At 33.4% G+C, this 17,546-nt stretch overlaps 1 protein-coding gene across 1 annotated transcript; it reads right to left on the minus strand.

The window, feature by feature from the left end:
* Positions 1-1,538: 1,538 nt before the first annotated feature.
* Positions 1,539-3,721, minus strand: LOC142635810 (uncharacterized). The gene is made up of 5 exons (XM_075809890.1): positions 3,280-3,721; positions 2,756-3,161; positions 2,399-2,590; positions 2,023-2,245; positions 1,539-1,550 (listed from the first exon to the last, which is right to left on the minus strand). The coding sequence occupies exons 1-5, from the start codon at positions 3,719-3,721 to the stop codon at positions 1,539-1,541; spliced, it is 1,275 nt and encodes a 424-aa protein (XP_075666005.1).
* Between the last annotated feature and the right edge of the window lie 13,825 nt (positions 3,722-17,546).

Below are 17,546 nucleotides of genomic sequence, written 5' to 3' on the forward strand. Positions count from 1 at the left end.
GTTCAGTGTTCTCAAAAGATTCCAGATTTTGCTACAATATCCTCCTTTTCACCCCATCATTGGATTTGGAAGTAGAGTTATTGTTGGGTGCACTGCACCATAGTCCATCCCACATGCTGTTTCAAGAGCTCGTTTAATGAGCTTGTGAGAAGTATGACTTCTCTTAATGAGAAGTGAACCAAAGTGTGTTGGACACACTGAAGAAAAAAGGAAAGAACAAGCGAAGGCCATTCGGCCAAGAGAGATGAAGAAAGAGACTTTTTGGTTGAAGTAAAGTCAAAGTAAGGGACTTGCATTTATTGTGATTTGATGTGAAGAGTGTGGAAGGCAGAAAAGAAGAGAAGGTGAAAGAAATAAAAGGGAAAGGTCATTTGGCCATTTGGGGAAGAGAGAAAAAAGAGAAGTCCCAGCAGATTAAGGACAGTGCAGTGTTGAAGAACTGCGTGAGGGAGAGCAAGCAAAAGATAAGAAAGAAATAGAGAGAGCAAGAGAAAATTGTGAGAAATACATCGTGAGGAAGAGAGTAGTGAGTGAAAAGAAAAAGAGAGTTTTTTTTTTCCTCAAATTATATCTCTAAGTGTTGTAATTTCTATTTAATATAGTGAAATTATTTGGAGTTTGTTCCGTGGTTTTTCCCTTCAAGAAGTAAGGGTTTCCACGTAAATTTTTGTGTTATTGTTTGGTTGTGCTTCCGCTGTGCTTGCTAAAATTTATTCACAGTTATATAGAATTTTTCCCAACAAGTGGTATCAGAGCATAGGTTCGATTGGGAGCAATGGCCGGAGAAGAAGGAAAGACGTCAGGAATTGAGAAGTTTGATGGCACAGACTTTGGCTATTGGAAGATGCAGATCGAAGATTATCTGTATGGGAAGAAATTACATCTTCCTCTTTTAGGAAGGAAACCAGATAGTATGGAAGAAGAAGAATGGAGTCTTCTTGATACACAGGTGCTAGGAGTTATACAATTAACTCTGACAAGATTAGTTGCACACAACGTTATGAAGGAAAAGACCACAGTGGATCTGATGAAGGCTTTGTCTAGTATGTATGAAAAGCCTTTGGCTAACAGTAAGTTGCATCTGATGAAGAAGTTGTTTAATCTGAAGATGGTGGAAGGTACTCCTGTGGTTCAACATCTGAATGAGTTTAACACCATCACAAATTAATTGTCCTCCATGGAGATTGATTTTGATGATGAGATCCGTGCAATAATTGTTTTGGCTTCTTTGTTAAACAGTTGGGAGGCCATGAGAATGGCAGTGAGCAATTTTGCTGGAAAAAGCAAACTTAAATATGATGATATTCGAGATTTGATTCTAAGTGAGGAGGTTCGCAGAAGAGATGCTAGTACAAACAATGCACAAGATCAAGCTCTTGTTATGGAGAACAGGGGCAAAAATAGAAGCTAAGGGCTTAATGATCGAACCAAATCCAATGACAGGTCACAGTCAAGAGGTAGATCTCAATTCAAAGAGATCAAAGAATGTTTCTATTGTGGGAAAAATGGTCACATAAGAAGAAACTGTTGGCATTGGATTAAAGAACAAACTGAAGAGAAAGATGAAAAGAATGATGATGAGAAGAATATTGCAGCAGTTATGTTTCATGAGGATGTTTTGCTATGAAGCACGGGTGCGTTTCGGGATTCGGGTGCAGGTGCGGGACTTGACAATTTCTGAAAAAGTAGGGTGCGGGTGCGGCGGGGTGCCGCGATTAAAAAATTATTAAAAATATTTTTATTTATATTTTTAATATATTGCTAAACATACTTTTTCACATTATATAAACATATACCAAATTTAAGAACAATAGTAAATAATAACTAGAATACAACTCCATTATATAAACATTCCATGATGTTCGAAAATTAAAATACAACTCACAAGTTTGAAACTAAAACAAAATAAAAGATACATCAACAAGACAATCAACAAGACAATCAAACACCAACTTCATCATCATCAAGATCAATAGCTTCACTTTGAACTTCACTTTCACTAGTAGTAACACTAGTGCTAACATTCCTAATAACCATGGCCTCCAACTCTGGCTCATTAAGTGTAAGAGCTGCATTCTCAAGAATTCCAACTCCTCCATGTATGTCGCTCTCATTCCAAGAGTCTCCTGCAATATTCCACATCTTTGTATCTCTATTTATGTACTCCGCATTGCGCCTTGACAAGAGTCGAAGATTAGAATGCGCATATACCAAATCCTCAGCACATGCAGGAGCCATTTTGTTTCTTTTTAAGGAATGAATAAATTTGTATGTGCTCCAATTCCTCTCAGCACATGAGGATGAACAAGGTTGTCCAAGAAATTTAAAGGCAAGGGTTTGAAGAGTTGGAAATGCGGAGCCATGGTATTGCCACCAAACCAAAGGTTGTAAGACCCACCTATCTGTCAAGACAGCTGGTGAAGGAAACCTCCCTCCTGGAAATGTAGCAAACTCAAACTTCACCACATTTAATTCATTCACATCTTCAAAGAATCGATCCAAACACTTGCTCCTTTCCATAGAAATTTCATGATCTCGATGTGGAGGGATGCGTTTTGAATACTCCAAAAGCCATTCAGTGGAGTAATACCTAGAGTTAAAGATTAAAAAACAAATATGAATGAAACGTGTGTTTTACTAGAAGGTGAAACTAAAGAAAATAGAAAATAAATGTACTTACCTAGGATTTAAGGAATGAGCCAAGCAGTGTAGTGGAGTACAATTTTTAGTCTAACGATCAATAAGTAAATCATACACCACACTCCAAAATGAGCTATACTCATCATCTTCCAAGCCTTCATGCCGATATATTGCTACCTTTACCTTCTCTATCATTGAATCCCACATCTCATACCCAAGATGAAAACAAGGCTTATCTGTGTCAGCTACTCGTATCATATCATAAATAGGTGCTGTGAATTCAAGGATATAATCAACCTTATCCCACCAAAGATCACTTAGAATCATCTCTTTCACCTTTTGAGCCTTTCCAACATCATCCTCCCTATAAGAAGCCCATTGCTCACTAATAGCCATGGCTTGAAGGCATCTTTTTATCAACTTCAACCTTTTTAGCATTATAACAACCGAAGCAAATCTAGTATCAGCAACTTGGAGCAATATGTATGAAGGATTCATCATCAGCAATACGTGTAATCCAACTACATTCCTCATATGTAACTTCATTCTTTTCAGTGTTTTTTGCTGCACAAATATTCTTCAAAGCTAGATTGAGAGTGTGGACAACACAGGGTGTCCAAAATATTTTAGGATACTCACCCTCAATAAGAGCTCCAGCAGACTTCATCGCATTAGCATTATCAGTGATGACTTTGACAACTTTCTCATGTCTAATCTCTTTTATAGCATCCCTCAACACCCCAGCAATATAATGCTTGTCTTTGAACTCACCTGACCCATCAATTGCCTTAATAAACATTGGACCCCCATCTGATACAACCATAATATTAATAAGAGGCCTCCTTTGTGGATCTGACCATCCATCAGAAACTATACTTACACCATTTTCAACCCAAAAGTCCTTAATTGGTTTCAAAAGTCTATCAACATGAGCTTTTTCTCTTTGCAAAAGTGTTGTTCTCAAGGCATTGTATCCAGGAGGAACATAACCTGGAATGCTATGAGTAGCGGCATATGAATAGGAACTACGATAATATGGGTTCCTTGCAAAGTTAAATGAAATCCCACCGGTGTAAAACATCCTAGCAATTTGACTATCCAATTTATGTCTAGCATTATTTCAGAATAATTTCTCCACCGTAGGATTCACAACCTTCCTCCTCTTATTACCATCAAAGGGATTTGTACTATCACTCTCTTCTTGTGTCCGAAATGGGGGAATACTCCCAATAGGCCCACGGCTTGGGGGAGGTGGGGGTAAGGGAATTTGTTTTCTCCATTCTCTTTCTAACTTATCATTCTCAACCTGATCATGCAATCGCTGCATTTCCAACCTATGGCTCGGTGTCACACTAGGGCATACTTTAATACCTTTATTAACAATTCTTAATAAATGAGCCTTAACCCTAGAATGTGATCCCAAATAAATATTACCACAATAGTTGCACTTAAAGTGTGTGTTTCCACCTGATTTAACAGTAGAACCAGATGGTTTTTCTATTTTAGTCAGATACTGCCAAAGAGGAGCTTCATCATTTGGCTTTCCTTCATTAGATGAAGGTGAACTTTTTGTGCTAGTAGCTTCATCCATTGCAAATTCAACAAATTCAATTTAACCTACAAATAATTTCCAAATATAAAATAACTATTAATTAAATAAAAAATCAAACCCCAATGTCACAAGACTCACAAAAAAAATAAAATCAGACTCACAATATCACAACACAATCACAAATCTGAGTAATAATAACTATTAAATATTAATTAAATAAAAAATTAAACATCACAAGACTCACAAAAAATAAAATAAAAAATAGAAAAAAATCAATTCATCACAGTCCACAACACAATCACAAATCATAATAACTAATAGTTGCAAATTTAGCTATTAACTAACTAAAAAATCATCTATTAACAATAAACTAAGAGTGTGAGTGTGAGAGCTATCAGCTATGATACCTGACAGTGAGGGGAGACGGAGAGCAAGGGAGACGAAGTGGAGCGCTGAAAAATGAGATGTGCTGAAGAGTGAAGGCAGAAAATGGGAGAGAGCTAGCTGAAGAGTGAAGGCAGAGAGTGGGAGAGACTTGAGAGCACTAGCTTGAAGAGGTAGGGGCTGGGGCGGCTAAGACAGAGCCAGACTTGAAAAAAAAGGAAGAGAGTGTTTTGGTTGGGACGAGTGATCTATGAGGGCTAAGCATATAAGGGTTTCATAGTTTTTTTTCCAAAACGCAGCGTTTGGCATTTTTTTATTATTTTTTTTCGGCTAAGCAAAATGGTGCATTGCGCACCTGTTTTTTTTTTTTTTTGAATTTCGGCCGTATCGGCCGATTTCGGTGTTGCGCTTGATACGGATTGATTTAGGCCGAATCGGCGCGCGTCGGCCGCATTTCGCACGCGTCGGCCCGAATCGGCATCGTATCGGCGTGAATCGGCGCGAATTGTGCCAAAAAAATTAATTTTTTATTGCCCAACGTGGCACGGACGTGCAGGCAGCGGCGTCGCCTGCGCGTCGCCGCGTCGGGCCGCGTTCGACATGGGTGTGGCGGCCCAAATGCCGCACCCGTGCTTCAGAGATGTTTTGATGCTCTCTCTTGAAGAGCAAAAATGTGAGCATGTTGCTAAGAATGATATTGAGTGGGTTGTTGATTCAACAGCTTCCCACCATGTTATTCCCACAAAAGGGTTGTTCACCACATACAAAGCAGGTGGCTTTGGTGTTGTGAAGATGAGTAACTCTAGTTACTCAAAAATTGTGGGAATTGGTGATGTGTGCATCAAGACCAATGTTGGTTGCACGTTGATATTGAAGAATGTGCGGTATGTTCCAGATTTAAGGATGAATGTGCTGTCTACATTGGCTTTGGATCGAGCGGGTTATAGTAATCATCTTGGAAATGGAAGATAGAAACTTTCTAAAGGTTCATTGGTTATTTCTAGGGGGTGTGCTTGTTGTGGCATGTACAGAACTCATGTGAGGGCTTGTAAGAAAAAGTCCCATGTAGTCAAAGTTTTTGAGAAAACTCCACAGTTGAGAGTTGATATTAATGGTGTTGCAGCCAAGAGAGTAAAATTCTCTCTATCTGAAAGTGATTTAAATGAGGAAGTGATATTTGATGAAAAATACCATGATGCTAAGAAGAATGATGAAGTGAAAGATCGTGAAGGTATTGAGAAGGAGGAGCCAAGAAATTGGATTAAGGATATCCGAAGTGAAATAAATTCTTTGAGAAAGAAAGGTATTAATTTTGATGAAATTTTCTTAGTATTAGTGAAGATAATGAAGAAGGTTGAGTCTGGTGTTGACTTGGCCAAAAATGAATTTTAATTGAAGAATTCGATCAAAGATCTACTCTGTAGTGGGCTGGAGGGAGAGATTGTTGGGTGCACTGCACCATGGTCCAGCCCACATTCTGTTTCAAGAGCTCATTTAATGAGCTTGTGAGAAGTTTGACTTCTCTTAATGAGAAGTGAACCAAAGTGTGTTGGACACGCTGAAGAAAAAAGGAAAGAACAAGCAAAGGCCATTTAGCCAAGAGAGATGAAGAAAGAGACTTTTTGGTTGAAGCAAAGTCAAAGTAAGTGACTTGCATTTATTGTGATTTGATGTGAAAAGTGTGGAAGGAAGAAAAGAAGAAAATGTGAAAGAAATAAAAAGGAAAGGCCATTCGGCCATTTGGGCAAGAGAGAAAAAAGAGAAGTCCCAGCAGACTGAGGACAGTGCAATGTTTAAGAACTACGTGAGGGAGAGCACGCAAAAGATAAGAAAGAAATAGAGAGAGCAAGAGAAAATTGTGAGAAATACACCGTGAGGAAGAGTGCAGTGAGTGAAAAGAAAAAGAGAGTTTTTTTTCTTAAATTATATCTTTAAGCGTTGTAATCTCTATTTAATATAGTGAAATTATTCGAAGTTTGTCCCGTGGTTTTTCCCTTTAAGGAGAAAGGGTTTCACATAAATCTTTGTGTTATTGTGTGGTTGTGCTTCCGCTGTACTTGCTAAAATTTATTAACAGTTATATAGAATTTTTCCCAATAGTTATTAGGGTTAGTCATAAAAGACTTAAATTCTACTTCAAATTATTAGCGTAGCAACAAAAAGAGTAAATCTTTGTTTTTATCACTGACTAAGGCTTTGTTTGTATATAGCAAAATTAAGCAAATTTAGCAAATATTTAAGAAAACTAAAACCCTATCGAACAAAACAGAGTTACAAGAAAGGAAAGAAAATACCTAAGTTGCAGTCAGCAGGGTTGAGCACCCCGTGCTTTGTAGGCTTTGATTCCTTCGCTGCTTCGTGATCATCTTCTACGAGAACCTTTGTCTTCTTCGCTACTTCGTGTTCATCTTGTTCGACAATTTTGTGTTTCTTGGTGGAGGAAGCCATTGAGGATTGAATTTCAGAGAGAGAGAGAGAGAGAGAGAGAGAGAGAGAGAGAGAAATAAAAATGGACGAGAAAAAAGTGTGAAAAATCACTCCAACTGACGTCAAGGTCTGATCTGAGCTGGGCTAGGCTGGGCGTAATGTTGATTCATTCATTTCTTCATTTAAAATAGTGGGGTTAAGCTTTAGGTTCATAAAGTGTAGTTTTAACTTTTAATAAATTTAAATTTTTTTTTAATATAAAAATAAATTTAAAGTATTAGATGAACGATATTAATCAAAATTTCCTCACACCAAATAAGAGAATATAAGTTGATAATAACTCAATATTAATTAAGTTTAGTAAAAATATTAGCATATATATTTTAAATTTTACAACATTTAAATTTGAAATGCATAATGATATTTATCGGTTTTTTTTAAAAAAAATAGAGAGAATTATTATCCTAAATTATAATTCAATAGTTATAATAATAAGGAGGATGGTGAGTTCTAGTTAGCTTAAACTGGTAATGTCTCTAGTGGTTATTGCTTACACATGAAGAATGCTTGTAAATTTGATTTAACATATGATATTTTTTTTACAAAAACAAAAATATTTATATCAATTAAGTCTTTACATATTTGTAAAAAAAAAAAAAGAGAGTAAGTTTTGACATGTCTAAAAATGTACAAGTCGATTTAATAAAAATAATATAATTAAATTGTGTATGGTAAAAAATTACACTTTAATTTAATGAGATATGTATGATATAAAAGTAATTTGAGATAACAAAAAATGAATTGGTCAACTATATAAATGCATCAGATGTTTTTAGAAATATATATATATATATATATATATATATATATATATATATATATATATATATATATATATATATTTTCTTTTTACCAAAACTACAAGAGGGATTGAGGATTTTTGAAAAGTAGAGAGGAGCCATGGCCCCCTAGCCTCCCTCCCTTTGCCCCTGAATCAATATGTTTACTATATATAATAACGGATGCTTCGCAATAAATTTTGCAAAGCTCTTGATGATGTTGTCATTTACATTTAGACTCGTAGGCGCCCATGTGGCTAGCCCATTATAATAGGGTTTTTTGGTTTGCACAAATATAAAAAAGCACAAAATCCCTGATCTATTAAGGACACCTAAATTTATGTTTAAGTATACATTTAGAAAATAAGAGAGAACATTCTTGTTAAGGCTCTCTCTAGTCTCAAGATTCCATCATCAAAGTCATGTGTCTTAGCATGTAAACATCACATCGAAAACCCATACTTGTGGATTTTACTAACTCGAATGCCATTGAAAATCGTTTGAAATGCTACAAAGGTCATGGAAAGAGTCATGGTAGATTGTTTTTGCTCCATTGGGGTTTAGTTAGAGTTTGACACTAAACCCAAAAGGTAAGAACCAAAACCCTTAAATCTATAATATAAGAACATGTTTGTATGTTTTTCCTTCATGCACCACGTCTAGGGCTGTCCAGCACTTGACCGGCCCGAAGAATTCGACCGGCCTGACGATCTTTGACCCGATAACCGCCCGATCTGAGTGGTGGTTTGGTCGGCTACGGGTCGCTGGTGTGAAGACCCGACACGATTGGTTTGAGTCTTGGTTTGACTGCCTAAGAAATCGAAGAACCCGACCCGCTCGATGTGAATGTTCATCGACAAATATAATGAGATCTCGGTTTGAGTCTCATGTTTTGAAAAAAAATCGGTAAGTCTAAATTCAAAACTCCATCGAATCTTGACAAATATAGCAAGATCTTGGCCAAATCTCGAAGGATATGAAGGAATATTGGCCAGATCTCGATAGATCCAGCCAGATCTGTTGAGATCCAGCCAGATTTTGGCCAAAATCTGGCAAGGTTTCAACCCCCTATAGTGAACCCGAAACCGCTCGATATGCACCCGAAAAATCGACAAGACCCGATCCGGCCGATCCGAAGCTCCACAAGGGTCGGTTGTGGGTTCTGATTTCTCCCACCCGAGTCTGTCGAGTCGAGTCCGGGTTGGGCACAAACCCGACCCGAGCCGACCCGTGGACACCCCTAACCACATCATTAACATCCTTTCCTTTTCTTTTTTACTTTCACTTTGTTTTACCTTTCATCTCATTCAATTGTTACCTTCTTATACTAAGTTTGTATTGTTATTATCTAATCGTTTAACCTTTTTCATATAACATAATAAATACTAGAATGGGTGTATTTGAAGATACATTTGAATTAAATAATTACTATGGTTGATATGCTTATAAATATAATTAAAACATTAATCATAATTTTCATATCCCTTTCAAGGATAACTTCCTATACTCCTTTTTTTTTTTGTGAGTTGTACTATCCTTCTACAAACTAGTACCTTGACATGCTCCACCAACACCAAAGAACCATAGAACATTTTTTCATGGCCCTACCAAGCTACAGCTAGAAAACCAAACCCATGAGGTCTACAAAATTTGCATACCTAAACTATTCCAAGATATTGAAACATAATGTTATTATATTATGTATAAGGAGAGTTCTATGGATTTTACACAACCTTATTCACTCAAATAATAGAGTTAAATATTATTATTGTTTCACTATTAATGTCTATTTATTCATTTTTAATTGTTTTAGTTATTCACAATTTCTTACTTCTACTTGAAAGAGTTCTCATGCAACACAACAACAACAAAAATAAAAATAAAACTGTGCAACACACATGCCTATATCTAGTACTTATAAACAAATGAATCTCAACTATATTTATAAACATATTAGCAACAATAATTATTTAATTCAATTGTTTCTTCAAATTGACACATTTTACACCTATTCTTTTTACTGGCTACATCAACTTAAGCATGTCCTTTCTCATTTGAAGGTGTCCTATATGAAAATGCTTAAAAAACCCTATTAGTACTGTTTTTAGCATGGTTCCCAAGATTCATTTCCATCTTCTTAGCACCAAATATCAGAGATTCGACAAAAATTGAAGTAAGTTGATGGCTTACTGGTGTTCTATATATTTTTAATTAATATTTGGAGTGCTTTCATTTATTTTACTGATAAAATCATTAACAACAAAATTATCATTTAAAACAGTTGTATCGGGGGCCTCTATCATGTGGGTCATGCTCACACTAATAGTGAAATTCTAAGTTGCAGGAAGCAGATCAACGACTAAGTTGAAGATTTACATATTCTGTTGAAATTCGATTGTCTTTATAACCATCCCTTCAGCACTAAAAAAACCATACCAGTTATCTTAACAACTTTAGACAGTGAGGTGATAAAACTTAATAAATAAATGACCCCAAAATTCCGCTCTATGATCATCTTTAATCCTTCGGTGAAATTTTAACTCAATTATTTGCTAGAATTATGTTTAGCACCACCTTTTTGGCATCATTATTATAGGCGTTGACCTCAAACTGTAAATTTATGGTTTTATTAGAGGTTTAAAATAAAAATTGTTTCAAATTTTGTTCTCGGTATAGTTATTTATGTGTGTGTGTATATATATATATATGCTTAGAACTTTGATCAAGATATTCATTGAAAGGGGAAAATATAGTTTTATTTCAAAGGCATAAATGCACTTTTAGTCCCTATATTTTGACCCGATTTTTATTTTGGTCCCTACATTTTATTTTTATCACCCAACTAATAGAAAATGCTGACATGGCTGATGGCACAGTAAAATACTCCCTTCGTCCCACTTAGTTTGTCTTGTTTGAAAAGTCAATCTTTTTAAGGAAACATCATTTATTGTCTTGTCTAACTTTTAAAAATGTATTAGTTTCCAAACTACCCTTAAATAAATTTATCAAAAAATTGAATTTCTTTTCAAATGGAGTAGTTTTGAAAATTAAATAGGGGTATAATAGGAACATTAGTAAATTAATGACTTTTATTATTAAAAACAGGACAATATTTTGAGACATCCCAAAATGAAATAGAGGACAAACTAAATTGGACAGAGGGAGTAATAATTAAAAAATCTATTTTGGTATTAAAAAATTGCCATATCACCTGACACATCACTTATGTTAATTTATCAATTTTAGCAAAATTAAAAAATAGAAAAACAAAATTAAAAACTTAAAAACATATAAATTCAAATCATGTTGAAGAACATGTATAAACAAGATCTTAAACCCAGATTACAAAAACACAACCCCATATCACAAGAACGAAGAATATAGTACTCAAAGATTTTCTTTTCTAACATTTCTCATAACACTAATTCAACTAAATATATAGAATTTCATCCCAAACATATCTCCAAAACCAGTAAATCAAAATCCAACCAAATCAACAACAAAACATCTAAATCATCCAACATCAACAACAAAACAAAACCCAATCATCAAACCAAAACCCATAAATTTCAGACCACAAATCCTCAACAAACTCCAGAGAAAACCCAATCATCAACACCGATTCGTGTAGCGCTAGAGCCTTCACTAGGCTGCATGGCTCCTCTGCCAAGCCTGCTGCCGCCGCGTGATGCCCGAGCCGTCGATGATGGTTCAAGAGACCATGACGGAGCAGCTCAAGGAGCGCCAGAGAGACTGGGCCTAGTCGAAGCCTATGGTGATCCTCGACGTACTTTGGAATCTCGCCCACGGCAGAGCAGCTTTTTTTCGGTGATGGGGATTTGGAGCTTGGATTCTTGGTTATTTTGGCCTTTGAGATTTGATGATTGATGAGTTTTTTGGTTTGTTTTTCTTGTGGGTATTCTGGATCTTTTGGGTTTGCTGGAGATCGGTTGAATAGGGTTGTTGCTGGTTAAGAGAATCAGTTTGTTGCTGGGTTGAATTTTCAGATTTGGTTTTGGAATTTTTGGCCTTTGAGATCTGATGATTGATGAGTTTTTTGGTTTGTTTTTCTTGTGGGTATTCTAGATCTTTTGGGTTTGCTAGATTCGTGGTTATTTGTGATGTGGGTAATGGAAAAGGTTAAGTTTTTGTGAGGTTGATGTGGTTATATAGCTTAAATGACACTTTTTTTTTTTGTATGTGTTTTTGTTTGGTGGTTGAGAAAATGAGGTACAATTTTGAAAATTGGAATGTTAGAGCTCGGGTTTTTGGTTATTGTGATGTGGGTGCTTTTGATTTTGTTTTCTCTTTTTACTTGTGTGTTCTTCATTTAGATTAAGAAATAATTAATTAAGATCAAAGGATTCCAAAGTCCACCAAGATGTGAATTTTTTCTGGTTTTGAAATTTTCTGGGCTTGAGCATATAGGTTCTTACGGGGAAAAAAAAATGAAAAGTAAAAAAAAAAAAAAAAGATTAATGTTTATTTTAATTTTTTTTTATATATTTTCTGACCTAGCTTTTTATTTTCTGGGCTTTTTATTTTTTATTTATTAAAATTCTGACGTGTTGATGTGTCATGGGTAATGTGACATTTTTTATATTTAATTCTTCCGTCAACCACATTAGATATTTCCATCGGTTGACTGACGGAAAGGACGAAAATAACACTCGTTAATTGGTTTAAGGACTAAAAGTGGTAAAATTAAAATGGAGGGACCAAAATAGAAAAAAGCCAAAATATAGAGACTAAAAGTGCATTTATGCCTATTTCAAATCGAAAATTTGTTCTTTCATCTTTAATTCCATACTATGAATTGTGTAACACATAATATGGCTTAGTTTAGATGTCATATACAAATGTTTAAAGGGGATGGCATGGTTGTTGTTATTGGTTTGCAGATAATTAGTACATCCCTGGAAACAAATAAGAAATTTAAAGTTTTGAGGTGATGTTCAGCCCACTCGAAAAACTACATCAGACCCATATTATTTCAATGTGTAGCTTAGCCCAAAAATAATGTATGTTGCTGTTGTTAGTCATATGTTACAAGTTTTGAGGTAAATAATAAAAATCTTATGAATAACTTGTTTGTGTTTCACTTTATACTTCATCAATCACTTTCCAAAAACATAATAAATAAAGGTTTGGAGGTATGACAAGGGATTCTCAGAGAACTTGAAACAATCTGTATTAACTGATTTCTGAATGAAAGGTTTCAAGATGAGTTTTTTAAAAACATTTTCTTATTTAAGATATAATTTATTTTATTTATATGTTTTTTTTTTTCCTAAATGAGGTATTTTGTGTGTGTGTGTGTGTGTATAATATTGAGTTGATATTGATATTATCTAACCAATTAACCTTTTTCATATAACATAGTAAACATTAGATGATTATTAGAATTGGTTAAGTTGAAGAAACATTTGAATTAAATAATTATTGTTGCTTATATGTTTATTTATAAATACAGTTATGATTTTTTTATTTATAAGTATGTTTATGATTAACATGGTTATATGTCTAATGGTTTTTTTAAGCAAGTGTTTGATATATGACCTATGTTGCAGGAATAGGTAAAGGTATTTTTAATCTGTTCTCGTCATTTAGTTAGTTTAGTCCATAAACGTTACAACTCAATTACTTATTTAAATTATGTTTAGCCCTGGCTTTTTAGGAAAGTAGAGGAATTTAAGAGGTTTTGTTTCTTCCGAATTGAGGGTTATAGCTCATTTTTATTTTGAATAGGTAAAAATTTCTGTTGTAATTTATGTATTCCACATTAGGTTAATTAGGACTTTTCTATAGTGTTTTGTATCTAATTTACGTAACTATATTTTTTTTTACAAACATATTAAATATTTTTTAGTATTATTAAAAATATGGTTTGGGTGGTAAGAAAAACACATTTAGATTAGTTTAATGATTTTTAGTCCACGAGTAGATTTGACATCATTATAATTGATGTTGATTTCGGAGTATAAGTTTTATGATTTTTTTAGAAATTTTGTTTCAATGTTTGCACTTATTATAGTTACAGTTTTGTTTTAGATAGTAATTGAAAGAAAGGCCGAGAGGGGGGGGGGGGGGGGGGAGCTATATTTGAAGTCTAGAATCTGTTTGTTCAACTTGACCCAAAATAATTTTCATTGTTTATATATTTTTATATGTTTATACATATGTTCAATTTTTTAGATAAATATATCTAAGATTTATACATCTATAATTGTGTTTAGGGTTATTATGTAAAATATTGGTATTATCTCACTTATTAACCTTTTCATATAACATAGTAAACATTAGGATGGGCGGAGTCGAAAAAACTTTTGAATAAATAATTGTAGATATTGGTATGATTATAAATATGGTTAAGATTTATTTGTTTATAAGTAAGTTTAAGATTAATATGGTTATATGTTTAATGGTTTTTTAAGTGAGTGTTTGATAACCTGACCTATTTTGTTACTAAAGGGCTTTATAGAAATCTCTTTCTTTTGAGGGGAAGCCAAATTCTATGAAAATTGAAAATTGGCTCCTATAAATAAGGATTTGGAAGAAATGGATTATGAGAGGGGTTTTACCATTAATATGTCATGACATGAGGAAAGTGTTTGCCACACTTGTGCTATATTCCAAAACAATTCATCATGTTACAATCAAAACTCCTCGTAATCATTTACATAGCCTCGTTCGACCTAGTTAATGTGGCATTCACACTATGAGCGATTGTGATCTTGGCCTACCAATTCACTGGTGGCTCCACATGGAGTTCAAGGTGGTTACAGGACAACCCTGACCTGGCAAAAAAAATTAATTATTATATATAAATTTTTAAAAATTTATGATTTTATTATCTTTAAAAAATATTTGTGGCCACCCTAAAATTTTTTAGGCGCAACATTATTAATTTTTGGACAAAATTTAGTAATAAACTTGATTATAGACTAAAAGTACAACTCCACTCAATATTTTTTTTATGTGAATTGTGATAAATTCACCATTGGATTACATTTTCTTCTTATATCCTCCATATTTGCAAAATTTAAAAAAGATCAAAGATCAATAGCTATATCATCAATCAAATTTTTTAATTTTGAGTTTTTGTAGTCTAAAATTACATAAAAATTTAAGTTTATGAATCAAATAGTAAATAACATCCGACTAACATAAAATTTGACATGTGTTTTAATAACAAAAAGAACATGCAATTCAATGTTTAGATTTTCAAAATATGTAACTATGTTAATTTGTTTAGTGAGTATTGTAGTCTTAGACTACAACTAAGTCTATAGCCAAACTTTGTCTTTAAATATTGGCCCCCCTTAACAATATATTAAGTCATTACCAAAAAAAAAAATAATAATAAAACTAAAATTTTGAAAGAGATGTAATTTATAACATTGATAATGAGACTATCATGCAAAGATTTCAAAATTAGAAAATTTGTAGTAGAAAATTGTAAGACATTATGTATTTATGTGTGTGTGTGTTTTGGTCAATGTATGAAGTTATCTTTTTGTTAAATTTTGGTCGATAATGACCACCCTAAAAAATATTCCTAGAGTCGCCATTGTGCCAATTGGTTCTAATCAGGCCAAACCCACGTGAATGGGTAAGTTTGTGATCGTGTCCATTAAAATGGAAAGCCCACTTGAAAACACATTTCCCCCTAAATCATGGGTTCATAATAGAGTCACTACTTATTTAATTAAGAAAAAAAAAACCTTTATAAATAATACATGCTTCCTTAAATCATTGAATTTGAAATTACATACTTCATTGAATCATTGGCAAAGTGGGTGCTTAACACCTCACTTTGTAATTTAACTTCAAAAATTACAAGGCCTTGGTCCTAAGTACAAGGGTGCACTATCAAGAACTCTTGATCTAAGTTTTGAAGTTAAATTACAAAGTGAGGAGTTAAGCACCCACTTTGCCAAATAGGAACTGGTCTTCTAAACTATAGCGGCCAAATTATATGTTGTTGGAAATATTTTAGTGAAAAGTTATATTGATGAGTATTATATAGGTCACTCACAACAATAATAGCCTATAGTTTTTGGTTACTAAAACCTCTTGATAAAAGCCTAATCACTAGATTACCCATTATTGTCCAATAACTATTTTTCTCATAATTTCCCAACAACTATTTTATCCTTTATTGCCAAACATAAATTCCCAATGGCTAGAAAATAAAGAATAATAAAATTTTTGGAACACACACTCACACCAACACATGTCCCATCACACAAACATGTAAAATCATAAAGCATATCATACAATCATATTGGATGAATTGAATTATGAATTTGGAACATGGAAATTTGAATTATGAAATTTGACACATGAAATATGATTTTTGAAAAGAACATATGAATAGCACAAAACAAGAATTTATTTTGAGGGAGTTAAGAAAAAACAAATTTGACTAGAGTTTTGATATTCTATGGTTGTAGCTAATGGTTACAACTTCACTCAATATCTTTTTTATTGGATGTAAATCTTGATAAATCAACCATTGGATAACATTTGCTTTTGAGATCCTCGATACTTGCAAAATTTACAAAAAATAAAAAAATCAATAATTATGTTATTAATCAAATGATTAAACTTCAAGTTTTCATAGTTTAAAATTATACATAAAAAAAATTATAGATCAAATAGTAAATAATATCAGATTGACATAAAATCTGACATGCCTATTAGATATATAAAGAACATGTATTTTAATGCATGGTTAAATTTTCAAAATATGTAATCATATTAATTTTTTCAATAGAAGATGTAAACATTAACTACAACAAAGTTTATAGCCAAACTTTCTCCATTTAAGTATAACTGAAAAAAAAATGTATCAAGATTTCATACTAGGTGAATGATGTAGTATAGCTTGGGGCATTAAAATTTAAGTTGGTAGGTGCCTAGTTTGAATAATCAACAATATGGTTAACAATGTAGCCAACTAGACATGGATCAAACATTTCCGCACGTCTAGGCACAATAATTTTCACTAAAATTATATTAAGCTTATTAATCTGAAATCTTATAATAATAAATTTAGAAATAAGACGAAGATACACCATAACATTTTCATCTTTAGTTTTAATTATAATGCAAGGAATTAATGGTTGTAAAGTTGTTAATATATATTTATATCTATGGAAAAATGATAAATTTGGACCAAAAGCTTGTAATTAACCCAGTGATATTGATTGGTTTCTTTTATTAAAAGAACAAATGTGAGATTGATTGGTTTCTCCTTTCACCGCTTATTGTAACAATTATTCTAAAATATAAAAGCCCTGATTGGTGAGTGAATTCTAATTCACATTTGCAAATTTTAAACAATATTATACTTTTTTTTTACGCACTTTTTACTTATGTATATCAAAAACACTGTATCAAACTCTTCTCCCAAGCACCTCTAAAAACTCTTCAGGCTTCTAAGTAAACAATGGGCCGTGACCGTGAGCCCGCCAATCTAGAACATTGCGTGAGACTCATCTCTGTGTGATAGGGAATGACTTAATAATTTTTTAACGAAGACCCTTTGTTTGAATGACAAGGTAAGGTGAAAAACATGCCCAGTATCGGCTACTTGTTTCTTCTCTCTCTCACGTAGCTGGTGTGTCCCCTAAAGAGTGATACCCGCCCGCTAACTGTGAGAGAGGAGAAATATATATATATATATATATATATATATA

This window comes from Castanea sativa, chromosome 5 (assembly GCF_040712315.1).
Source record: "Castanea sativa cultivar Marrone di Chiusa Pesio chromosome 5, ASM4071231v1".
Classification (NCBI taxonomy): domain Eukaryota; kingdom Viridiplantae; phylum Streptophyta; class Magnoliopsida; order Fagales; family Fagaceae; genus Castanea; species Castanea sativa.

Excerpts from the sequence above, each read along its gene's own strand:
- LOC142635810 (XM_075809890.1), bottom strand. The coding sequence starts at position 3,721 with ATGTTTTACACCGGTGGGATTTCATTTAACTTTGCAAGGAACCCATAT. Across the intron at positions 3,162-3,279 it reads TGCTGGAGCTCTTATTGAGG|TTGGATTACACGTATTGCTG; the intron begins GTGAGTATCCTA and ends TGAGGAATGTAG. Across the intron at positions 2,246-2,398 it reads CCAGCTGTCTTGACAGATAG|AAACAAAATGGCTCCTGCAT; the intron begins GTGGGTCTTACA and ends TTCCTTAAAAAG.